Source organism: Oncorhynchus nerka, linkage group LG21 (assembly GCF_034236695.1).
Source record: "Oncorhynchus nerka isolate Pitt River linkage group LG21, Oner_Uvic_2.0, whole genome shotgun sequence".
In the NCBI taxonomy this organism is placed as follows: domain Eukaryota; kingdom Metazoa; phylum Chordata; class Actinopteri; order Salmoniformes; family Salmonidae; genus Oncorhynchus; species Oncorhynchus nerka.
The window spans coordinates 22,377,404-22,403,596 of NC_088416.1; the positions used below are offsets into that span (position 1 = coordinate 22,377,404).

At 47.8% G+C, this 26,193-nt stretch overlaps 1 protein-coding gene across 1 annotated transcript in view; it reads right to left on the reverse strand.

Moving 5' to 3' along the window:
- Positions 1-25,649, reverse strand: part of LOC115104089 (LIM and SH3 domain protein 1-like) — a 42,502-nt gene extending 16,853 nt beyond the window's left edge. Inside the window, exons 1-3 of the mRNA XM_029625292.2 lie at positions 25,339-25,649; positions 17,063-17,157; positions 4,011-4,095 (exon numbers count right to left, since the gene is read on the reverse strand). Coding sequence (XP_029481152.1) covers positions 4,011-4,095; positions 17,063-17,157; positions 25,339-25,407 — 249 coding nt within the window. The 5' untranslated portion in view covers positions 25,408-25,649. The remainder of the gene's footprint in view (positions 1-4,010; positions 4,096-17,062; positions 17,158-25,338) is intronic.
- Positions 25,650-26,193: the final 544 nt, after the last annotated feature.

The following is a 26,193-nucleotide window of genomic DNA, read 5'->3' on the forward strand; positions in this document are numbered from 1 at the left end:
CCATCATTCTTAAAATGGAAGACATTTGGAACCACCAAGACTGACAGAACTCCAGAGTTCCTCTGTTGAGACGAGAGAACCTTCCAGAAGGACAACCATCTCTGCAGCACTCCACCAATCAGGCTTTTATGGTAGAGTGGCCAGACAGAAGCTAATCCTCAGTAAAATGCATGACAAGCCCGCTTGTAGTTTGCCAAAGGTCACCTAAAGGAAAGGACTCAGACCATGAGAAAACAAGATTCTCTAGTCTCATGAAATCAAGATTGAACTCTTTGGCCTGAATGCCAACAGGAGGAAACCTGACACCATCCCTACGGTGAAGCAGGGTGATGGCAGCATCCTGCTGTGGGGATGTTTTCCAGAGGCAGGGACTGGGAGACTAGTCAGGATCAAGGCAAAGATGAACAGAGCAAAGCAGAGATCCTTGATGAAAACCTGCTCTAGAGAGCTCAGGACCTCAGACTGGGGCGAAGGTTCACCTTCCAACAGGACAACGACCCTAAGCACACAGCCAAGACAATGCAGGAGCGGCTTTGGGACAAGTCTCTGAATGTCTTAGAGTGGCCCAGCCAGAGCCCGAACACGATCAAACATCTCTGGAAAGACGTGAAAATAGCTGTGCAGCGACGCTCCCCATCCAACCTGACAGAGCTTGAGAGGATCTGCAGAGAAGAATGGGAGAAACTCCCCAAATACAGGTGTGCCAAGCTTGTAGCATCATACCCAAGAAGACTCGACGCTGTAATTGCTGCCAAAAGTGCTTCAACAAAGTACTGAGTAAAGAGTCTGAATACTTATGGAAATGTTTGAGGGTCACTTAGAAATGTCCTTGTTTTTGAAAGAAAAGCAACATTTTTGTCCATTAAAATAACATCAAATTGATCAGAAATACAGTGTAGACATTGTTAATGTTGTAAATGTCTTGTAGGTGGAAACGGCTGATACTTTATGGAATATCTACATAGGTGTACAGAGGCCCATTATCAGCAACCATCACTCCTGTGTTCCAATGACACGTTGTGTTAGCCAATCCAAGTTTAGCATTTTAAAAGGCTAATTGATCAGTAGAAGACCCATTGCAATTATGTCAGCACAGCTGAAAACTGTTGTCCTGATTAAAGCAGCAATAAAACTGGCCTTCTTTAGACTAGTTGAGTATCTGGAGCGTCAGCATTTGTAGGTTCGATTACAGGCTCAAAATGGCCAGAAACAAAGAACTTTCTTCTGAAACTTGTCAGTCTATTCTTGTTCTGAGAAAGGAAGTCTATTCTATGCGAGAAATTGATCTCGTACAATGCTGTGTACTACTCCCTTCACAGAGCAGCACAAACTGGCTCTAATTAGAATAGAAGGAGTGGGAGGCCCAGGTGCAGGTTTCTCTAGTTTGAGAAACAGACGCCTCACAAGTCCACAACTGGCAGCTTCCTTAAATAGTACCCACAAAACACCAGACTCAACGTCAATAGTGAAGAGGCGACTACGGGATGCTGACCTTCCAGGTAGCTGGGAATAAAATCTGCCGTTTCCAGCTACAATAGTCATTTACCACATTAACAATGTCTACACTGTATTTCTTATCAATTTGATGTGATTTTAAAAATGGACAAAAACAAGGACATTTCTAAGTGACCCCAAACTTTTGAACGGTAGTGGACATACATTTGCAAACATTTTTCAAAGCCAGTTTCTGCTTTGTCATATTGGGATATTGTGTGTAGATTGACGAGGGGAAAAAACTATTTAATTCATTTTAGAATAAGGCTCTAATGTAACAAAATGTGGAATAAGTCAAAGGGTCTGAATAGTTCCCGAATGCACTTTATGTGATCATTAGTCGGGAAACCAAATGGTTTTACTGACGGCTGCCTTTCAGATCTTCTACTGCGTACATCCCCACTCTCCTGTTCTAGCAGTATGACAAACCAATGTATTTTCCAGACAGTTTTATTAGGGCCAACTGGCTCTCATAACCTTTCACCCCCAGTCTTCTCAACACTCCCAGCCCCCCCACACCCCAAATCCATGTCCAGATCTCCCAGCAGCCCCCAGGCCTCAGACCCTGGCCAATAGAAATCAGCCTTCTATCACAGGATGTACCAGAATAACAGTCTATTCGGAGAGGGGAGAAAAAAAAAAACGGAACAAAACTGGGTCACCTGTTATTGCTATAATAAAGATGAGATTTGAGATATGCTCTCTGCACACTAAAGAGTTGGGTGGTGTGTGTGTGTATGTGTGTGTCCATTTTAGAACTACTGCATGTTGTCATATGATGTAGGCTGTGTGTGTTGTGTACACGTAGCAGAGATGTGGAGTTGGTTGATCTTCTCTGTAGGTTGCTGCTGGAGATACTAGGCTCCAGCATCTGTCAGTGGTCTCATTAGCCTCCTCTGAGAATGTGTGTGTGGCTGGACTCTTATCTCCGTGTGGCCATGTCGCCTCGGTCTGTTTGTTTACTGGTCTTCTAGGATCCTCCCAGTCCTCTTGGAGGCCCCTGGGAGCTGGTGGACAGACTACATACACTGAGACTGTCAGTCAGTATGGCTGCTAATCCACAGCTAACCCCAACACACACACCCCTCCCCTCTGCATGTAATCCGGATTGGCGGTGGTGCTATTAACGAGCACGGGTCCGGACTGTGATGGCCATTTCTCCAACTCTAGTCTTCTAGTCATCCTCTCACTTTATACAGAGAAAGAGATGGAACGAGAGAGACCAGTGAGGGGGCATCGGGGCTCAGTCGGACTATAGTTTCCAGTCCACATGACTCTTGTGGCAAAAAAAAAAGAAAGAAGAGCTGTTGGGAGAGATCAGAGAGAAAGAGACAGGCACAGATGGCGTTTTTTCTGCATGGGGTATGTTAAGTCTGCTCAACCCACAACAACTAATAACCAGTCCTCCTAAATACGTATCATAGTCACACATATGAGAACATGCTTATTAATATATACTAAAGGATTTATGTGTTTTTTAAATGTAGCCGTGTGCGAGTTGTGTGAGTGTGTGTGTGGGGAATACTCCATGTAATTGTGGCTGACTAAGGGCCCTTTGTGAGAATCCCATAGATGTTTCCTGAATATACTGTGTGTGGCCGGAGCACAGAGGCCCTGTCATAGATTATTAGAGGAGAAGACAGGAAATAGGCTCGGACTCAAACTCTCCGTGTGTCTCGGAAACCGTCAACATCCAAGTGTGTGTGTGTGTGTGTGTCTAACTAGCTACTGTACATCAGTGTGTGTGTGTGCCCGTGTCCATGCTAGCTCATCATTTGAGATGTGTGCGAGCGGCGAATGGAAGTTGAGGGTGCGTGTGGGGAACTGGGGCCGCTTCTCCTATGTCCCCCTCACCACTGCCTGCAGTGTTGCCACGGGAACCCTATTGCTATGGTAGCAGGGTAGGGAGGTCCGTCACACCTCATTACAATAGTTTACGAGAGGGAGAGAGGAGAGAAAGGAAGGCACTGACACAGGAAGAGGGAGGAGGGTGGTCGAAGGAGGAAGAGATAAGTGAAATCTGAAGAGGAAGGAAATGAGAGGAATGCAAAAAAAGAAGAGAGAAGCGGAGACCGAGAGAATCTTCGTCATAAAGAGGTGGGGCGCTCTATTGGCCTGGGGGGTACTTTCTGTCTGGAGAAGGTCAAATATGAATGAACAAAAGAGAGGAGAACAGTGGGAGGGGAAAACACCGAAGAGGAAGAAAAGGAGAACCATGAGTAGAGGAGAATCAGCAATGACACAGGCAGAGAACAGAGCAGGAAGATGGAGAAAAATGGAGGATGACTATACGCAAACATGTGGGAGAGAGAGAGAATGCACATAAATCCTAGCAGTTTAAAAGGAGTGTCTCCACAAATAGGCCCGAGCGTCATAGGTCATTAGAGCGTCATAGAGACATTTCAATATGAGGATCAGTGATGAGGCTTCGTAAGCATCTTTAATTACTTCCACACTGACGGCGTTATGAGACCTGTGGACCGGGATTATCTGTGTTCTGGTGAGTAGGTAGGTACCTGGCTCTGCATCTTGCTCTGCTGTTTGAGGCGGAGGTTCTCAGGAGTGTCGGCCACACAGGTAAAGTTTGTCTTGGGGTAGTGTCTGTAAAAATAAAAATAAACACAGGAGAGGAAAACATTAGCACAGGGCATTCACACAGGCACACCATCTAGAACTGTGGTTCACACACACACACACACACACACACCTTTTAACCCGCTGTAATTACAGCCATAAAATGGTGATGCATTTTCAGTGTAGACTTTTTGTTTGGTAGATTGTACTTTAAGCACAGAAACAAACAAGAGTTCTACGCCTGCGTTTTGAACTGAAAGTCATTCACGTTAGCAGCCAATATGAAGGAGGTATCAGGTGACTTCCCTGGAGTCCAGGCCAAGCAGGATCATACAGCCTACACGTATGCAGAGGGGGTTACAGGATCATACAGCCTACACGTATGCAGGGGGGGGTTACAGGATCATACAGCCTACACGTATGCGGGGGGGGTTACAGGATCAGATGGAAATCAAGGTCAGACTGTCGCCTCGCTCTTCCTCACAAATATCGTCATTCATTTGCCAGAATGTTACACCTTCATCGCATAAGGATGGAAACAAGCAAGATTTCTGGCTCTCACAGACCTGTAACTTCTTCTTTAAGAGGCTCCTCTGTCCTCCACTCGTTTCCTGTATTAATGGCACCTGTTTGAACTTGTTATCAGTATAAAAGACACCTGTCCACAACCTCAAACAGTCACACTCCAAACTCCACTATGGCCAAGACCAAAGAGCTGTCAAAGGACACCAGAAACAAAATTGTAGACCTGCACCAGGCTGGGAAGACTGAATCTGCAATAGGTAAGCAGCTTGGTTTGAAGAAATCAACTGTGGGAGCTATTATTAGGAAATGGAAGACATACAAGACCACTGATAATCTACCTCGATCTGTGGCTCCACGCAAGATCTCACCCCGTGGGGTCAAAATGATCACAAGAATGGTGAGCAAAATCCCAGACCCACACGGGGGGACCTAGTGAATGACCTGCAGAGAGCTGGGACCAAAGTAACAAAGCCTATCATCAGTAACACACTACGCCGCCAGGGACTCAAATCCTGCTTAAGCCAGTACATGTCCAGGCCCGTCTGAAGTTTGCTAGAGAGCATTTGGATGATCCAGAAGAAGATTGTGAGAATGTCATATGGTCAGATGAAACCAAAATATAACTTTTTGGGAAAAACTCAACTCGTCGTGTTTGGAGGACAAAGAATGGAGTTGCATCCAAAGAACACCATACCTACTGTGAAGCATGGGGGTGGAAACATCATGCTTTGGGGCTGTTTTTCTGCAAAGGGACCAGGACGACTGATCCGTGTAAAGGAAAGAATGAATGGGGCCATGTATCGTGAGATTTTGAGTGAAAACCTCCTTCCATCAGCAAGGGCATTGAAGATGAAACATGGCTGGGTCTTTCAGCATGACAATGATCCCAAACACACCGCCCGGGCAACGAAGGAGTGGCTTCGTAAGAAGCATTTCAAGGTCCTGGAGTGGCCTAGCCAGTCTCCAGATCTCAACCCCATAGAAAATCTTTGGAGGGAGTTGAAAGTCTGTGTTGCCCAGCAACAGCACCAAAACATCACTGCTCTAGAGGAGATCTGCATGGAGGAATGGGCCAAAATACCAGCAACAAGTGTGTAAAAACCTTGTGAAGACTTACAGAAAACGGTTGACCTCTGTCATTGCCAACAAAGGGTATATAACAAAATTACAGGCCTCTAATCGTTTTAAGTGGGAGAACTTGCACAATTGGTGGCTGACTAAATACTTTTATGCCCCACTGTATATAATGACAACCCACCCAAACTAGGCCTATCTGAATTAGGAAAATGATCAATGAAATCGCCAAGGAGCCTTATTGCCGTAGCAGATTGTATTTTAAATGTGGATAATACACACTACCGATCAAATGTTTTAGAACACCTACTCAATCCAGGGTTTTTTCTTTATTTTTTACTATTTTCTACATTGTAGAATAATAGTGAAGACATCACAGCTATGAAATAACACATATGGAATCATGTAGTTACCAATAGAAAGTGTTAAACAAATCAAAATATATTTGCCTTGATGACAGCTTTGCACACCCTTGGCATTCTCTCAACCAGCTTCATGAGGTAGTCACCTGGAATGCATTTCAATTCAATTCATTTGTGGAATTTCTTTCCTTCTTAATGCATTTGAGCCAATCCGTTGTGTTGTGACAAGGTAAGGGTGGTATATAGAAGATAGCCCTATTTGGTAAAACACCAAGTCCATATTATGGCAAGAACAGCTCAAATAAGCAAAGAAACAACAGTCCACCATTACTTTAAGACATGAAGGTCAGTCAATACAGAACATTTCAAGAACTTTGAAAGTTTCTTCAAGGGCAGTCGCAAAACCCAACAAGCACTATGATTAAACTGGATCTCATGAGGAACGCTATAGGAATGGAAGACCCAGAGTTACCTCTGCTGCAGAGGATAAGTTCATGAGAGTTACCGGTCTCAGAATTTGCAACCCAAATAAATGTTTCAGAGTTCAAGTAACAGACACATCTCAACATCAACTGTTCAGAGGAGACAGCCTGAAATCAGGCCTTCATGGCCAAATTGCCGCAAAGAAACCACTACTAATAGACACAAATAAGAAGAGACTTGATTGGGCCAAGTAACACAAGCAATGGACATTAGACAGGTGGAAATGTGTCCTTTGGTCTGGAGTCCAAAGTAGAGATTTTTGGTTCCAACCACAGTGTCCTTGTGAGACGCAGTGTGGGTGAACGGATGATCTCCGCATGTGTATTTCCCACCATGAAGCATGGAGGTGGTGGTGTTATGGTGTGGGCGCTGCTTTGCTGGTGACACTGTCAGTGATTTATTTAGGATTCATGGCTACCACAGCATTCTGCAGCAATACAACATCCCACCTGGTTTGGGCTTAGTGGGACTATCATTTGTTTTTCAACAGGACAATGACCCAACACACCTCCAGGCTGTGTAAGGGCTATTTTACCAAGAAGGAAAGTGATGGCGTATCCCCCGACCTCAATCAAATTGAAATGGTTTGGGATGGGTCAGCTCCGCAGAGTGAAAGAAAAGCAGCCAACAAGTGCTCAGTATATGTGGGAACTCCTTCCAAGACTGTTGGAAAAGCATTGCAGGTGAAGCTGGTTGAGGGAAGGCCAAGAGTGTACAAAGCTGTCATCAAGGCAAATGGTGGCTATTTGAATAATCTCAAGTATAACATTCATTTTGATGCGTTTAACACTTTTTTGTTTACTACAGGATTCCATCGTGTGAAGGTTTGATAGTGAAGGTTTGATGCCTTCACTATTATTCTACATGTAGAACATAGTAAAAATAAAAACAGTCCCTGGTGAAGGGGGAATTCTTTTTAAAAAGCAATGGAGCTGGCTTCGAGGTCCAGATTTGACTTTCAGGAGGCTAGGATTTTAAGGAAAGCAGTTCAAATAACCCTCAGTCATTGTTAAGAGTTTGTCTCCGGTGTGAATTAGGAACCCCTGCAGACAGATGACATCTCTAACAAAACACAAAAAGTCTGTTTCTATGGGGCCCCTGTCACCGTCAACAGAGGTGATTGGCAGGGGGGGGGGGTATGGATTGTGGGGAGCTGTTTCTTTCAAGGTTACTAAATGCCTGTTGTTGTCCCCCCCCCCCCCCCATGGAGGACAACAGGAAGAGTAACAGAATGCAACACAGTGAGAGCGAGAGGGCCAGGGAGAAACACAGTCACAGGGAAAATAGTCATGGTTTTCTCCTCCACCAGAGCATGAACACAAAGCTCTTCTTGAATGGGTTTTTGGGGGATTTCTGGTCTGGTCAACCACACACACAGAACCGAGCCAGCCAGTCCCACCTCCCACTGCCCTTGAAAAACGCTCTGCCTCAAAAGCATGCTTCACAGACCCAAACATACACACCAGGCACAATTCCAAAAGCCCCGTACTGCAGACTTGCTTGCTTGATTCCTGATCTGTGTAAGCGATGCGTACAAGTATGTTTTTATACACCAGAGCTTTTCCTGCTAAACTCAGCTGCACTCCTCCTTATGCTGCCTGCCAGTTCACTCAGTTGTCCTGAAGGCAACGAGAAGCACAACGAGGTTCAGGTCAACACAGAGAGGGAAGAAAAAAAACTGAATCTAGCTGCTCATATGGACTCCACTACCCAGCATGCCCCAGGGGGTGGGACGACCACAATCTCCCCCCCTCTCCATGCCTCGGGGTATCCCAGTTAGGTAATATGTTTTGTGTTTCCTTGACGACCTGGTAAACACATTGAATTTCCATTTAAACTTATGTAGAGAGATGGACGAGCTCTAAGCCTCAAACGACGAGGCCTTCTGAAGAACGCGGTGCAATTATCTACTACCAGGAATGAGAAACTAATTAACAAGCACTTTTAAACCCACACACAGCTCAAACAGCAGAGGGGGAGTGTGAGCCCATAGTACTGTGAAAGTGCTGAACAGAGCACTTTGCAGGCTCTGTGTGATATTAAGATTACTTTCCTGGTCAATTACAATTACCAACCAAAATGTGACTTCTGCTTTTAACCCAACCCCTCCGAAAGACACACATACAGGTTTTTGGAGAGGTGTGGGGGGCTGCCACACCGAGCTGTTGTTGTGTGGGGGTCGAGGGCCTTGCTCAAGGGCACAACGGCAGGCAAAGGCATCTAGGATTTGACACCAGCAACCTTCTGGTTGCCAGCTCACGTCCTCGGCAATTTTTCCCGTCGGACCCGGGATTCGAACTGGAAACCCTCTAACGGCTAGGCTACGTGCAACCCTCCTTGCACTCGAGCACGCAAGCGCACACACAGCACAGTATGCTCAAACACACACGTTCCTGAAGAGGCGGAGAGGGTGCTGCTCTCAGATCCCATTCAAATGTGGCGGATGGCCGTGCTTAGTGGCAGCTTCGATCAGGCTGAGAGAGCGGAAGCCTCAGTTCGCCATCGCCATGCGTTACGTTTGGTAGCAGCATCCTGTGGTAGCCTGCGGCGCTGTTCCTTAGCGCACGAGGAGTGTGACCGGGCAGCTCGGATAAACCGATTGTTTGTAGGTTTTGTTTGGGGACACGGGTGTGTCTGGTTGGTTTGTGGCGGTGGCCAGCGTGTGCTCTACAGAGCACCTTCGTGCTTTAGGCTGCTGCAGTGTGGAACAGAGACAAGTGTGCAGCTGGCACACAGATACCCGATACCCATTGTGTGTTTGAGCTTGTATTGGTGTGCAGTTTGTGTGTGGACGAGTTTAACTATGCTCGTTTGTCCCAGAAGTCCCCGCAAGAATAGTAAACAAACGGGAACATTTTGTTTGTTCCCACAAGGAGAAATGCTATTTCTAGGGGGTTTGGGGTGAAAGGTTAGAACTAGTGTTAGAATTAGGGTTAAGAGCTAGGTTTGGGGTTAAGGAAGACAGGAAGACAGGATTTTGAATGGGACTGAATTGTGTGTCCCCACACAGTTACAAAGTTAGACACACAAGAACGTGTGTGCCGCGCGCACGAAGGCTATGTAATGCCTGTACATGCATGAGTCTGGAGTCAGTAACCGACAACACTCCTCTCTGTCAGGCTGCAGTGTAACGAGGTTAGGAGTCACACACGGCCTCCCCCTGCTCATCAATGACAGCCACAAACACACACTACTGCTCTGTAACAGTCAACATGATGGAACAGGAACTAACCCACTGCCCAGGAGAGAGTGAGGGCTATTAGCATAGTGGAACTAGGAGCGGGCGGAAAAATAACTTTCTGGAAGGCCACACCCACTCCTGTCCATAGGGGGCACTCAAGGACAAAGTAGCTGATCTAGGATCAGTTTACCCCCAATGCTAAATTAATTAGCCTAACCCTTAAAATTGGATGAGAAAACCTGATGTGACCCTGGATCACGGTTAGGCAAAACGTCAAATGGCAGCTACTCTGAGGTAGGTAGGGGCAGAGTACTATAGAGTAGATATCTGGTAGTAAAACTCTGGTTTTATCGGTGGGACTGAGCTGGTGTAGACAGCTGTGTGTTCTGCTAAGACCGAGCTGTTGTGAATTCTCGTCTGACTGACGTCCACACAGGGAGACCGACAGAAGCCATTAGACCGAGTCTAAAATGCTAAAACATGTCTGGCTGAGATGTTTCACTGACTGGGTTCTTATCCAACTCCGTTTCTATCAAGACCTGCCACTGAGCACTTGGGCAAACTGTGGAAAGTACCCCGTGCTGCGACAACACTGGGATTATGTTATTCTCTCTGAACGAATGGCTGTTGTTGACTTCTGTTAAATCATTAACTATACAGTTGCACACAATTTGACTGCCTACTGTGTGACTAGAGAACAGGGCTCTTCAAATCTGAGCCTGGAGGTCCGGAGTACTGCTGGGTTTCTGTTCTGCCCGTCCTGATAATTCATTGCACCCAAATGGTGTCGCAGTCAAAGATAAGGGGAGATTGATAATCAGCAGTGGTACTTTGACTCAAAGTAGCGATTTGTAAATATAAAATAATCATAAAAAAGGGTGGGGTTAGCTAGTGCTACTCGGCTGTACCTGCTCCAAAACGCCGGTCACTCTCATCCAATACCTTGTTCTCCATCTTTTTAAACAGTGAGCCAAGATGTTTTCAAAACTCATTTCCCCCCCACACTCTCTCGTCTCTCTGCAGCAGACATACACAGAGCAATCTTTTTGGAACATCAAAAATCGGTATTGAATTGCAATGCATATCGTACGGGTACCTAAGTACAGCGATAACATCGTATGGTGAGATCCCTGGCAGTTCCCGGGCCTAAAACAACAGTGGAACGGACATGGGAGGTCCAGATTTGAATTTGCCTGCTATAGAACATGGTGAGACTGGTCAAGGTGAAACTGCCTCTATAAACACTATTGATTCCATTAAAAGTTTGGTTTGCAGCGTCCATGAATCCAGGGGTCATGAGAACAACAGCGGTATGACAGTAGCTTGCCCAAGGTGCACTCTCTCTCTCTCAAACTCCATGGAAACAAATCGGCAAGAAAAACGTCCAATCTGTCCGTCCTCCTAAATCTCCCGCAATCCCCTTGTGAGCTGGCCGACTAATCAGGGCACAGGGATTCTCAGCCCAGCTGTGGGTGGGCAGCGTTCAGTGAAAACAAAACAGGCGTCTATAAGCTGCCGACAGACATAAAACTGTGATGATAGCAACAGCTAGCCAACGTCCACCGATTAGAACTCAACAACCCGGTCGCATTCCGCCTCGCTCCACAGGTAGTATCACATTTTCATTTCATTTCATTACAGTACAACGGTTTGATTTGTTTGATCATAGCTAGCTACATAGCTAGCTACATAGCCGTCTCTGTATCAAAGATAATTGTGTAGTCTAGAGCGATTTTCTAGGTTACCTAGCCAGCTATTGTCGTTCTTTTAACGCAACGTAACGTAATCAACACTGCTAGCTAGCCAGCTAGCCCCCGAATCAACAACGCAGCCACTGCCAGCTAGCCTACAAAGTCAACAACGCAGCCACTGCCAGCCAGCCTACTTCAGCAGTACTGTATCATTTTTAATCATTTTAGTCAATAAGATTCTTGCTACGTAAGCTCAACTTTCTGAACATTCGAGACGTGTAGTCCACTTGTCATTCCAATCTCCTTTGCATTAGCGTAGCCTCTTCTGTAGCCTGTCAACTATGTGTCTGTCTATCCCTGTTCTCTCCTCTCTGCACAGACCATACAAACGCTCCACACCGCGTGGCCGCGGCCACCTAATCTGGTGGTCCCAGCGCGCACGACCCACGTGGAGTTCCAGGTCTCCGGTAGCCTCTGGAACTGCCGATCTGCGGCCAACAAGGCAGAGTTCATCTCAGCATATGCCTCCCTCCAGTCCCTCGACTTCTTGGCACTGACGGAAACATGGATCACCACAGATAACACTGCTACTCCTACTGCTCTCTCTTTGTCCGCCCACGTGTTCTCGCACACCCGAGAGCTTCTGGTCAGCGGGGTGGTGGCACCGGGATCCTCATCTCTCCCAAGTGGTCATTCTCTCTTTCTCCCCTTACCCATCTGTCTATCGCCTCCTTTGAATTCCATGCTGTCACAGTTACCAGCCCTTTCAAGCTTAACATCCTTATCATTTATCGCCCTCCAGGTTCCCTCGGAGAGTTCATCAATGAGCTTGATGCCTTGATAAGCTCCTTTCCTGAGGACGGCTCACCTCTCACAGTTCTGGGCGACTTTAACCTCCCCACGTCTACCTTTGACTCATTCCTCTCTGCCTCCTTCTTTCCACTCCTCTCCTCTTTTGACCTCTCCCTCTCACCTTCCCCCCTACTCACAAGGCAGGAAATACGCTCGACCTCATCTTTACTAGATGCTGTTCTTCCACTAACCTCATTGCAACTCCCCTCCAAGTCTCCGACCACTACCTTGTATCCTTTTCCCTCTCGCTCTCATCCAACACTTCCCACACTGCCCCTACTCGGATGGTATCGCGCCGTCCCAACCTTCGCTCTCTCTCCCCCGCTAATCATCTCTTCCCTCTGCTCAAACCATCTCCAACCCATCTCCTGATTCTGCCTCCTCAACCCTCCTCTCCTCCCTTTCTGCATCCTTTGACTCTCTATGTCCCCTATCCTCCAGGCCGGGTCGGTCCTCCCCTCCCGCTCCGTGGCTCGACGACTCATTGCGAGCTCACAGAACAGGGCTCCGGGCAGCCGAGCGGAAATGGAGGAAAACTCGCCTCCCTGCGGACCTGGCATCCTTTCACTCCCTCCTCTCTACATTTTCCTCTTCTGTCGCTGCTGCTAAAGCCACTTTCTACCACTCTAAATTCCAAGCATCTGCCTCTAACCCTAGGAAGCTCTTTGCCACCTTCTCTCCTCCCTCCTGAATCCCCCTCCCCCTCCTCCCTCTCTGCAGATGACTTCGTCAACCATTTTGAAAAGAAGGTCGACGACATCCGATCCTCGTTTGCTAAGTCAAACGACACCGCTGGTTCTGCTCACACTGCCCTACCCTGTGCTCTGACCTCTTTCTCCCCTCTCTCTCCAGATGAAATCTCGCGTCTTGTGACGGCCGGCCGCCCAACAACCTGCCTGCTTGACCCTATCCCCTCCTCTCTTCTCCAGACCATTTCCGGAGACCTTCTCCCTTACCTCACCTCGCTCATCAACTCATCCCTGACCGCTGGCTACGTCCCTTCCGTCTTCAAGAGAGCGAGAGTTGCACTCCTTCTGAAAAAACCTACACTCGATCCCTCCGATGTCAACAACTACAGACCAGTATCCCTTCTTTCTTTTCTCTCCAAAACCCTTGAACGTGCCGTCCTTGGCCAGCTCTCCCGCTATCTCTCTCAGAATGACCTTCTTGATCCAAATCAGTCAGGTTTCAAGACTAGTCATTCAACTGAGACTGCTCTTCTCTGTATCACGGAGGCGCTCCGCACTGCTAAAGCTAACTCTCTCTCCTCTGCTCTCATCCTTCTAGACCTATCGGCTGCCTTCGATACTGTGAACCATCAGATCCTCCTCTCCACCCTCTCCGAGTTGGGCATCTCCGGCGCGGCCCACGCTTGGATTGCGTCCTACCTGACAGGTCGCTCCTACCAGGTGGCGTGGCGAGAATCCGTCTCCTCACCACGTGCTCTCACCACTGGTGTCCCCCAGGGCTCTGTTCTAGGCCCTCTCCTATTCTCGCTATACACCAAGTCACTTGGCTCTGTCATAACCTCACATGGTCTCTCCTATCATTGCTATGCAGACGACACACAATTAATCTTCTCCTTTCCCCCTTCTGATGACCAGGTGGCGAATCGCATCTCTGCATGTCTGGCAGACATATCAGTGTGGATGACGGATCACCACCTCAAGCTGAACCTCGGCAAGACGGAGCTGCTCTTCCTCCCGGGGAAGGACTGCCCGTTCCATGATCTCGCCATCACGGTTGACAACTCCACTGTGTCCTCCTCCCAGAGCGCTAAGAACCTTGGCGTGATCCTGGACAACACCCTGTCGTTCTCAACTAACATCAAGGCGGTGGCCCGTTCCTGTAGGTTCAAGCTCTACAACATCCGCAGAGTACGACCCTGCCTCACACAGGAAGCGGCGCAGGTCCTAATCCAGGCACTTGTCATCTCCCGTCTGGATTACTGCAACTCGCTGTTGGCTGGGCTCCCTGCCTGTGCCATTAAACCCCTACAACTCATCCAGAACGTCGCAGCCCGTCTGGTGTTCAACCTTCCCAAGTTCTCTCACGTCACCCCGCTCCTCCGCTCTCTCCACTGGCTTCCAGTTGAAGCTCGCATCCGCTACAAGACCATGGTGCTTCCCTACGGAGCTGTGAGGGGAACGGCACCTCAGTACCTCCAGGCTCTGATCAGGCCCTACACCCAAACAAGGGCACTGCGTTCATCCGCCTGCTCGCCTCCCTACCACTGAGGAAGTACAGTTCCCGCTCAGCCCAGTCAAAACTGTTCGCTGCTCTGGCCCCCCAATGGTGGAACAAACTCCCTCACGACGCCAGGACAGCGGAGTCAATCACCACCTTCCGGAGACACCTGAAACCCCACCTCTTTAAGGAATACCTAGGATAGGATAAAGTAATCCTTCTCACCCCCCTTAAAAGATTTAGATGCACTATTGTAAAGTGGCTGCTCCACTGGATATCATAAGGTGAATGCACCAATTTGTAAGTCGCTCTGGATAAGAGCGTCTGCTAAATGACTTAAATGTTAAATGTAAATGTGATAGCATAGTTTACCACAGTAAAACCACCACACAGCGCGAGTGGAGTTAGAGCCAGCATTCCTTCCCTGGAGAGGGAGTTTCCTCCACGGGTAGGGGTTTACTCTTGACGGGTAGGGGTTTACTCTTGACGGGTAGGGGTTTACTCTTGACGGGTAGGGGTTTACTCTTGACGGGTAGGGGTTTACTCTTGACGGATAGGGGTTTACTCTTGACGGATAGGGGTTTACTCTTGACGGATAGGGGTTTACTCTTGACGGATAGGGGTTTACTCTTGACGGATAGGGGTTTACTCTTGACGGATAGGGGTTTACTCTTGACGGATAGGGGTTTACTCTTGACGGATAGGGGTTTACTCTTGACGGATAGGGGTTTACTCTTGACGGATAGGGGTTTACAGAAATGGAAAGAAGAGCAATACACAGTCTGGAGGGGCCTGCTTCCTGAAGGAGGGATAGCGAGAACGGAGGTCTGAGGAGAGAATAGAGATGATCCTGCCAAAGGCAAAGCCGCATGATCTCTGAAAGATCGGGATCTAAGAGCGACTGGAGAAGTAGGAAATTCATGGGAAAATCCCTACTCTCCAGTATTCAAAATGAACATGTGTGTGTGTGTTCGTTCCTGGTTGGATTCTGGGCAGAGGGACAAGCGTATTGAGAAGCGGAAGAGAAGGTTGCAAGGGTGTAACATTAGTAAAATTTAGTTTGTGTTTTCCTGGCATGTATATATTAAGTGCATGCACGTAACTAACTGTGTGTACGTGAGGGAAGGGGGGGAACCTACTAACTGTGAGTACGTGAGGGAAGGGGGACGGACTAACTGTGAGTACGTGAGGGAAGGGGGACGGACTAACTGTGAGTACGTGAGGGAAGGGGGACGGACTAACTGTGAGTACGTGAGGGAACGTGGGGAAGGGGTCGGACTAACTGTGAGTACGTGAGGAAGGGAAGTGAGGGGGAAGGGGGGTCGGACTAACTGAGTACGTGAGGGAAGGGGGGGGGACTAAAATGGGGGGAACTAACTGTGTGTACGTGAGGGAAGGGGGAACCTACTAACTGTGAGTATGTGAGGGAAGGGGGACGGACTAACTGTGTACGTGAGGGAAGGGGGACGGACTAACTGTGAGTACGTGAGGGAAGGGGGGGGGGTCGGACTAACTGAGTACGTGAGGGAAGGGGGGGTCGGACTAACTGAGTACGTGAGGAAGGGGACGACGACTAACTGTGAGTACGTGAGGGAATGGGGAGACTAAAAGGGGGAACTGTGTGTACGTGAGGGAAGGGGGACTAAAGGGGGAACTGTGTGTACGTGAGGGAAGGGGGAACTAACTGTGTACGTGAGGGAAGGGGGGAACTAACTGTGTGTACGTGAGGGGGGGAAGGGGGACTAACTGTGTGTACGTGAGGGAAGGGGGGACTAACTGTGTGTACGTGAGGGAAGGGGGTACTAACTGTGTGTACGTGAGGGAAGGGGGTACTAACTGTGTACGTGAGGGAAGGGGGTACTAACTGTGTGTACGTGAGGGAAGGGGGTACTAACTGTGTGTACGTGAGGGAAGGGGGACTAACTGTGTGTACGTGAGGGAAGGGGGGACTAACTGTGTGTACGTGAGGGAAGGGGGGACTAACTGTGTGTACGTGAGGGAAGGGGGGACTAACTGTGTGTACGTGAGGGAAGGGGGGACTAACTGTGTGTACGTGAGGGAAGGGGGACTAACTGTGTGTACGCGAGGAAGGGGGGACTAACTGTGTGTACGCGAGGGAAGGGGGGACTAACTGTGTGTACGTGAGGGAAGGGGAGGGACTAACTGTGTGTACGTGAGGGAAGGGGGGGACCAACTGTGTGTATATGAACAGAACATGAATCCACGTCTTCTTTCCCCAAACACACACAGTGAGAAGAGGCAAAAATGAGAGGGGGATTCCAAGGATTCCTAACCAGCCGTGGGAGCGTGGGCTTGAGTGGGAGTGTGTGTGTGAAGCGTGAGTTGGCTGGTGTGCGTCACTGCTGAGGAATTTCTGAAATTTCTCTTGTTGACCCCCAGAGAAGGGGGGGTGTAAAGCGTGCTCTTTTCCACACCACAAGGAAGGGAGCCTCCACACTGCTCTAAAGTACACACAGTAGAGTCTGTAACATCACACACACAACCTTGGGTCAGTCTCTGGACCAGTCTTCTGCAATAGGCTAAATCGGCCACTTCTGTTTGGTATGAGGGATGAACACCTGAGCCTTTTGTGAACGTCTATTACCTTTCTCAAACATACACACTTGGGGACAACTTACGCATTGCAGTATGGTCTCTTTTCAAAGCCTTTGTAATTCTTCATGTTTAGAGTCATTTTGCAGATCTCGCAGCTGAAGCATCCTTTGTGCCAGTACTGAGAGAGAGGGAGAGGGAGAGAGAGAGAAAAATTAGACATTTGTTTCACTGTTCTCAATGCTACCATGGAGGACCTAAACCACACAGCATATTCACACCAGGAAGTGACATATTTGGATGAATAAGGCCATAACCATCTATTTTAGCTGGAGGAAAGAGGGAGAACGGAGAGAGAGAGAGAGAGAGGTCTGTTTGTCGAGGCGCAAAGGGGTTAAGGGTCACCAGACCACTTCCTCTGGACCTCTCTACACGGTGGTTATTTATAAGCCATGTCAGGGGGACGTGTGGCAGTGTGCGGAAAAGAGAGCGAGAGAGACCGGGGCGAGCATGTTAGCAAAAACCCATGCGTGAAGCCCAGCGGCTGACTAGACACCGTTTAGAGCACAGAGCCACGTCCACTTTTAGAGAGAACTGCCAACTCCCACCGTGGCACCCCACCCGCCGGCTCAGCACCCATCTTCTGTAAAAGTTAACTCCCTCATAGAACAAAGCAGCATTGAGGATCCCTGAACAGTTTTGATGGTGTTTTAGTGATGAAACCTGCTCGTTTGAGCAGCCTGTAAGAAAGCCCTGCAGGGGTGGATGGCGAGGTCGCTGTTTGCAGTTGGAAAGTCATTCCAACTGACCCAGGCATCCAGCACACCTCCGTATTCCATTAACGCCACTCGGGAAAAAAACGGTCAGCCAGGTTTCACAATGATGCGAGCGGCTGAGGATAAACACGGTGTTAAATTAAGAGCCAAATGTCCCGGAAAAAGGTTGTTTAACCTAGTTGGCAGCATAATCAGGGCTTCAAAGTCACGACCCCTTGATATTCCTGACCTTGTGTGGAGATCTAACGTTACTCAGAAATACGCACGGGTCACACACACATCTAGTGACTGAACCAGTTTCCCTGCCCTGCCCCTATTCACCCATAGCCCTACGCAACACTGCCAACAGAGCACATTGAGCTCCCCTGATTGGATGACTACTGGAGAAGACCCGTGTTCAGTTTGATTTGACCCTCTCTTTCTCTTCCTGTCTGTCCATCTGTTCATCTCTGCAAGCCTGGGTCTGCTTCTCTCCCTCTAACCATATTCACAACAGCCCTATCCTTCTTAGTCTCACACCCCCCCCCCCTCCCTCTCGCTCTCGACAGCAGGCTGATCTGTGGCCTAAGGGTTCAGAGGGGGACCGAGGGAGGGAGGCTGGAGGGAAAGAGGAAGGAGCATGAAAGGAGGGAGAGGGCGAAGGGAAGGAGAGAGGGGTGGATGAGAGCAACGCCAGGGAGTGAGGGAATGATCTGGCCCGTTCCTGCCGTCAAGGGAAGGCAAAAGACAGAGGGAGGAAGAAAGAGGAAGATACCGTCCTTATTAACACGGCTCAGGGGTATTCTCTACACAGCCACCCCCCGTTTCTCCCTATTCCTGTCTTTCTTTCACTGAACATTCTCCACACACAAATAAGTCAGCGCACTGAAGCAGACACACAGAAAACATAACCATTCAAACACACACACAGTAAAATCGTGCAGTGTCCCTGTGGTGTGAAAAGGGCATTACGGCTGGGGGTATCCATCAGGTCCCTGTGTGTTCTACAGTGATACAGGCTGGGGGTATCCATCAGGTCCCTGTGTGTTCGGGGGGGGTATCCATCAGGTCCCTGTGTGTTCTGATACAGGCATTAGGTCCCTGTGTGTTCTACAGTGATACCATCCAGGTCCCTGTGTGTTCTACAGTGATACAGGCTGGGGGTATCCATCAGGTCCCTGTGTGTTCTACAGTGATACAGGCCGGGGGTATCCATCAGGTCCCTGTGTGTTCTACAGAGATACAGGCCGGGGGTATCCATTAGGTCCCTGTGTGTTCTACAGTGATACAGGCTGGGGAGTCTCCATTAGGTCCCTGTGTGTTCTACAGTGATACAGGCTGGGGGTATCCATCAGGTCCCTGTGTGTTCTACAGTGATACAGGCTGGGGCTATCCATCAGGTCCCTGTGTGTTCTACGGTGACACAGGCTGGGGGTAAGTAAAATCATGCAGCTCACTACTAATTATTATTAGTAATATTATAATATTGATATAGCACACTATAAATCGTCTTCTCTCCTCACTGTCCTGAGAGGGTCAGGATATCCACCACGACAGCCGGGGATACACATTAAAAACACTATGGAACAGAGAAGACAACCACAGTGACGAGGGGAGGATTGTAAAACCAGGAGTGTTTCCAGAACATATAGCAGGGTTTCCTGGAAGCAGTTAATCCACTACAGGACAAAGGCATTTGGCTTAAATCCATGACCCCTATTCACTCTGATACCTTTTCAGAATTCTAGTCTGGTCTGGTGTGTTCTCACACTGGCCTTTACGGACAGACCACCCAGGGCTGTGTGTGTGTGTGTGAAGCTGCTGACCAGCAGAGCCGGGCTGAGGCAGACAAAGGAGTGGGGGCTCATTCTGGACACCGGCACTGAGCCCTGGTCAATGGAGCTCTGATCCAGAGCCAGCCAGCAACACTGGGCCAGACCTACACCCAAACCACACTACACAGGCCCAGTCAGAGAGATGGGACCCACTGGCGGATGCATCGCCTTCACCCCTCCCTCTCTGTGGCTGTGCCATGTCAAATCCCTGACAGTGCAAACATAACTACCCGCACAGGGGATTCCATTTCTACTAAATCTAGGCCTCAGCTGTTTCCGGATGCGGTGGCCATTTTTAGTCTGTCCACCTGTCTAAATATTCATCCTGATCTGATGTCTAAACTCCCGCCTCTCTCTGTTACCATACTCTCGACATTCCCTCTGGGAATCACCCCTAATCTGTAATCCCAATGTGTGTTATGGAGAAGCGCTGGATAAACAAATGGAACGGAGGGAGGGCCGACAGAGGGGTGTGTGACTGCGGGTGCTAATGCCTTCAAGCGGAGGGGTAAAGGTGAGCTGAATGGCAGCAGTGGACTTTGATCCTGTGTTTACCGGGGTAAACGCAATATTGACCTTGGGCGAATTCCAGCGTCATAGAGAACAGGCTTGGATTGCAGCAGTGTCAAAAAAAGTGTCGCCTGAACGGTCCCTTCCCCCACGTCGCCTGAACGGTCCCTTCCCCCACGTCGCCTGAACGGTCCCTTCCCCCACGTCGCCTGAACGGTCCCTTCCCCACGTCGCCTGAACGGTCCCTTTCCCCACGTCGCCTGAACGGTCCCTTTCCCCACGTCGCCTGAACGGTCCCTTTCCCCACGTCGCCTGAACGGTCCCTTTCCCCACGTCGCCTGAACGGTCCCTTTCCCCACGTCGCCTGAACGGTCCCTTTCCCCATGTCGCCTGAACGGTCCCTTTCCCACAGTCTCATCCTAAATCCTCCATCTCACACACAGAGAACAGGAGAAACAAAATCGCTCTGTACTCCTATTAATAGAGCCATAGTATTGAGAGCAACGGGTGTCCCAGTTCCATAGACACATACAGAGCACAGAACCTCAGGTGACTGACTTCACCATGGACCCTGCCTCTGATCTGAGTCACAATTGGAGGCGACTGGCTGGAGGGGAAGGGGGGGGACGGGGACACTCACCCTTCGGACAACATGAACAGCTTTTAAATATAATCCACCCACATTTTGCCAGCCCGTTTCAAAAGGCCTAATCTCATTTCAGTAGGAAACCATTTCTAGACACTACCAGTGAATTACACGACTCGTTTGTCTGATCAGACAGTATCAGAAAGGCCTATTTGAATAAGATCAACTGACAGATCATCAGTGTTAGCCGTTGACGCAGTGTATTTGAATGAGCCTGTTATAAACAGTGTCTGTAGAAAGGTCCGGTCAGAGCTGACAGGCAGTAGGCAGACTAGCGTGCAGAGAGTTGGCACTGTTGATCCTGATGAGATCGCCAGGAGGGGGCTATTTGAGGGGGGGGGGGGGGGGGGGGTGCATATGATGAGGCTTGTGCCTGTGGGGGTGTGACTGCATCAGCCAAGATGATGATGAGCGGGGGAGTGGACATGATTCAGTTTACATGGGAGGAGTCGGGTTTGACCTCTCAGCTTTTCTTAAAAAGATGGTGGTGGTATCTCTGTTGGTTCAGAGTCAGATTGCATTCTGACCTTTGACCTAACTAAGACTGTTGTGCACTGTGTACCATGCAGAGATGTTTCTGGATCAAAAGGGGTTTAAGGTGGTGGGTGTGTCAGGGGGTGCAGAAGATTGAGACCTCCCCCATTACATTTTAGAGGTCCCCCATCTTGGCGGCGTATAAAGTATTTTAGCATTCTAAGCGAATCTCCTGAAATTCTACACGTCCATAATCCTTTCTACATACTTTATACATCTGCTTTTATACATCTGCTTTTACTCGTTTCAGTTGACACCGAAAGCGTTTTCCCCAATTGAATTATTATTATTTATTTTTCTTTACTGTTTGGACTTAGGCAACTCGAAGAAAACAAAATGACCCAACACAAGGATTTCAATGAGCGGGAAAAAAACCCAGTCATGGATTAATACAATACACTGGGCATTACGGATGAGACACTCCTCTCTGTTCCTGAAAGGTCATATCATAAGTGTTTACTAGATAGAACACAGAGCATCAGACAGCTGTGCTGGAGCCACACAAATCTTAATCGTATCCTCCAGGGCTCTATTTTATAATAATATCTGTGATTAGACCCAACCATAACCAAAAATATATATATATATATTTTTCAAATGTATGAAAAGGCAATTTGATCATCTAAAAACACACCTTGAAGGAACCTCACTGATGAGGTGAGCCTTCCTTCGCCTGTTTATGCATATGCTTTAACATGGCTGCATTTTGTCCAGTCTTGTTCATGTCAATCCTCTGCCCTGAATTTACACAGGAGCAAAACAAGCTACGGCTTAGATCTAGAAAAATCAGTCAAACTGAAAGTCCTAAACCACAAATCCAAGGCTGTGACTTTTTATGATCTTTAAAAAAAATTAAAAAATAAACATTAATCGAGTTAGCTTATCGACGCGTCCCGACATGTTACCTTGCATGCTAAGAGACGATATTTGAGCCGGGATAGGGGGGGGGGTCTGCTTTTCAAGGAGGAGGGGAATTTATCTGTGAGCTTCTTCCCTCCCTGCTCTCACACACATTTGAAGCCACAGAGCAGATGTACAGTGGTATGCATGTCACAATAAAATAATGAAATATTGATAAAGCAGAGTCCTTGCAGAACGGGTTGCGGATAGGGAGAGAGAACGTCCATCAAAATAAAATATATTTTTTAAAAGTATAGGTACGAGTAACAGACACACACAAAGGCACAGTGTAGAATATTGAGTACGTGATTACCTGTATACAGAATCTCCCACACAGGAAAATCATTCCATCAATATAACAGAGACTCTCAGAACCAATCATCATCTGTCTAGTACTTGCACACAGTCAAACAAATTCAGTCTTTCAAATAGGAATACACGCACACACAGCCATGTTTCCAGGCTTGGTTAAACCAGTTTTGCATAGGGTGGACAGGCCGGCACTCTGGTTATGAATAACCTACTATCTGGCAAAATCCCACCTCCTGCAGTTAACATAACCCTTACAGCGAGGCTCCAGGTCCTCAACAGCACTCATCTGCTTCGATAGCTAGGAGGACTTGTCAAAAAATCTCTGAAGCACAGTACTGCATTACTAACAGGCAACGTCCACATATTGAAGGCAAGACAGATGAGTATATGCCTACTCTCTTTCGTCTCACATAACATTCACTTCCTGACTTTACCCCTCATCCTCAGGTGCCCCCTTCCTCCTGCAGATCCCCTTCCTCCTGCAGATCCCCTTCCTCCTGCAGATCCCCTTCCTCCTGCAGATCCCCTTCCTCATGCAGATCCCCTTCCTCCTGCAGATCCCCTTCCTCCTGCAGATCCCCTTCCTCCTGCAGATCCCCTTCCTCCTGCAGATCCCCTTCCTCCTGCAGATCCCCGTCCCACTATAATGAAATGCAGAGCGGCAGACAAACTAGCGTCTGTGGCCCAGCTTCTCCACAGCACAGCCCCCCATATACATTACACCAGAAGACAGTTTGTCAGGTAAGCAAGTATTCAGCGGTCGCCGGGGAAACCGCACGCTGCAGCCTTGACTACCCTCGCCTGAACCAGACTGGGGAAAACTGCCGCCCTTCGACCGGTCGGCCTCGTCTGGTTTAAACAAACGAGAAGGGCAGCCGGTGCCCAGGAGGGGAATAGGGAGGTTGTTTTCGTGTGTCTGAGGAGGAGAGCGCTGATGCGGAATAGCAGCTAAGACAGACAGACGCTCCCTGGGCTCAGAGCCTGTGTGTAGCTCAGAGGGGGAGACAGGCAGCACAGCAGGCCTCTGACAGAGCACATTTTTATGGGAGTGTCTGTCTGCAGGAATGTGCGCTGCTTTCGGCATGATTTTCCAGAGAACACGGTTGCGGTCCGGCTTGTGTTCAGTTCACCTGATTTCTAGCCACAACACCCAGAAATAGTATTGTTTTATTTTGAGCTCTACATTTTAATCCAAGGCAAGGGTTGTCAATTCCATCTCCATCCTGTTGGACAACAATAACAAGGGCCTTCTACTTGCACAACAGGGACTATGACGAGTTCAAACCCATGGGCGTGCAGTGTACACAAGTATTGGCTCTTTCTGATAATGTGCTCCATCGTCTCTCACCAGACGCTCCCATCTATCGACCCAAACAGATAACACCCACTTACAGCGATCGGCTCCACAAGGCCTTCCCAATACCCATCAGACAAATTATAAGCTCGGCCCCGGCATCACTAGAGTGTGTAGGAAATGCCAATGCATCCTTCTCTCACCACAAGAGGTGACCTCGCCCACATCCTCCACTAGAGTCATGCAATGTGCTCAGTGCGCTCTGGCAGCAAAAGTAACGGACGTTCAAATTACAAAAAGAGGGACCACGTGAGAATATATGATTATTATAGCCCTGGTCTACCCAGTGGGCAAAAAGAAGTGGCGACAGGGATTGTGTGGTTCAGCCTGATTGACGTGCCATAAAGGTAGTGTTGTTTCAGTTGGCAGCAGAACAACATGCTGCAGAACGTGTTACTGCAGTACTGAGTGGCAAGAGACTAAACAGACAAGACCACGATAGCACAGTGACTGTTTTCTAATACACTCGCTAGCCTACGCATTCACACAAAGCCCACACAGATGGATGTTGTGATAGACATTGTGTGGACTTTAATTTTGTTTTGTTTTAAGAAGTTAATTTCACTGAACGTGGGAAGCATGGCTCTGTTCCCTTGGAGTTTTTCTTCTTCCACACCCTGGTAGATTACACTTCCTTATCCGGGGTAGCTTGTGTGAGCTGCTAGCAAACACTGGATTTTTATAAGGCACTACTGCAACTGAACAACCCCAAATTATTGTTTCAACTTTTAAACAGCCTCCTGAAAAACCAAGATGTTTAGCTTGAGTCAAATTGACACCGATTTAAATTACACAATGAAGCTTTGGCTATGAAATTGGCGATGGGAACTCATCACACATGTTAATTTCTGGATTTGGGGATAACTGAAACTAACTTTAGCTAAATAACTTTGAAAGCACGAACATTCTAATTAATCTCTCCATTTTGCTTGGTAACGTTACGTTAACTGAAATCATCAATTTGGACTAACCTCGTAAGGTAGATTTTACAATGCAATGTAGTAGACGTTAATCTTTAGTGACCAGCAAACTAGTTAATCATAATTACTCGTTGTATGCCATCAATCACAATCTGATACTGACTACTCTGATGTTCGGCTGATGGAAATGCTAACCACATTCCTGTCTTTGATAACGTTAGCTAGCTAGCCCATACGTTAACGCAGCGAGCTAAAACTGGCTTGTTTGTGGTGAAAACAGGAAACGCTTCGTTCAAGAATTCAAATTAAAAATCAGATCATTTAAAAAGACTAGTTATCTAGCAAATCTAATTAGCTAGTTAGCTAAACGTTCAACAAATCAAAAGAGAAAACTAGCTAACGTTACTAGTCTTTCACAATCACATCCACACAGACAGGTAACGTGCTATCTAGTGAATGTTAGCCTACCTGCCCGGGCATCACAAATCATTAACAAACACACTAAAGAAAACTCTATTGATAACGGGATGTATAATACACAAACAGAAGCAGGTGACTGCCAATTCAAATGCCTGGTTGCAATTTTTTTTCCTTACCTTGTCCAGACAATTCACTTTTTCCGTCGGGTACACGATTGTGCCACATCTGCCACACGACGGATTCATGTTTGAGGAATGCTGGATAAATTAGACGATAAAAAAATAACTGTCAAGTAAACGTGTTCTTCCCAAACAATACGGGTCGAGTTTGACGGCTGGATTGATCAAAACCCAGAGATTGTTGTCGTTCTAATCGCACAGCTGGCTGTCAGTACACGAACCAGAGACATAAAGCGCGGGCACGGCGCCTCTCTTTCCAATAACGCGCTCCCGAGGAGAAAGGAAAGGGGGCGGTCTCACAAAGAGACGCTTGATTTCAAAGGCGGCGTTTATAATTGAATAAATCCTGTGATCAGATGTCAATCTATGGAGATCGATCAGCGTATACTATATTTGATAGTGAAATCCATCACAAATAGCAATACTCAATGCTTTTAAGTTGGTTGATTCCATGGAATGCGGAACTAGATTTATCACACCACCATCACTGGTCGTCACTAGTTACCATAGCCACAAAGTCTTAAACCCCGCCCCTTTCGGTATTTTATCTTCATCAAATGTGATTTTAAACCTAACCCCAACCTTAACCCTCAACTTAACCACACTGCAAAACGTATGTCTAACCCTAATATTAAATTAAGACCAAAAAGAAAATGTATGTTTTTGTTAGTTTTTTCGATAGAGACTAATATTTTGTGGCTGTGCTATCTAGTGGAAACCACAATTACCGTGGAAGAAGCGCATATCAAAATCGTGTATATGACATATAGAAAATGTATCTAGAATACACGCCAACCCTTTTTATTCCACATGATGATCATGCCATCTGCTACAATCTGTATGTAGGCTACT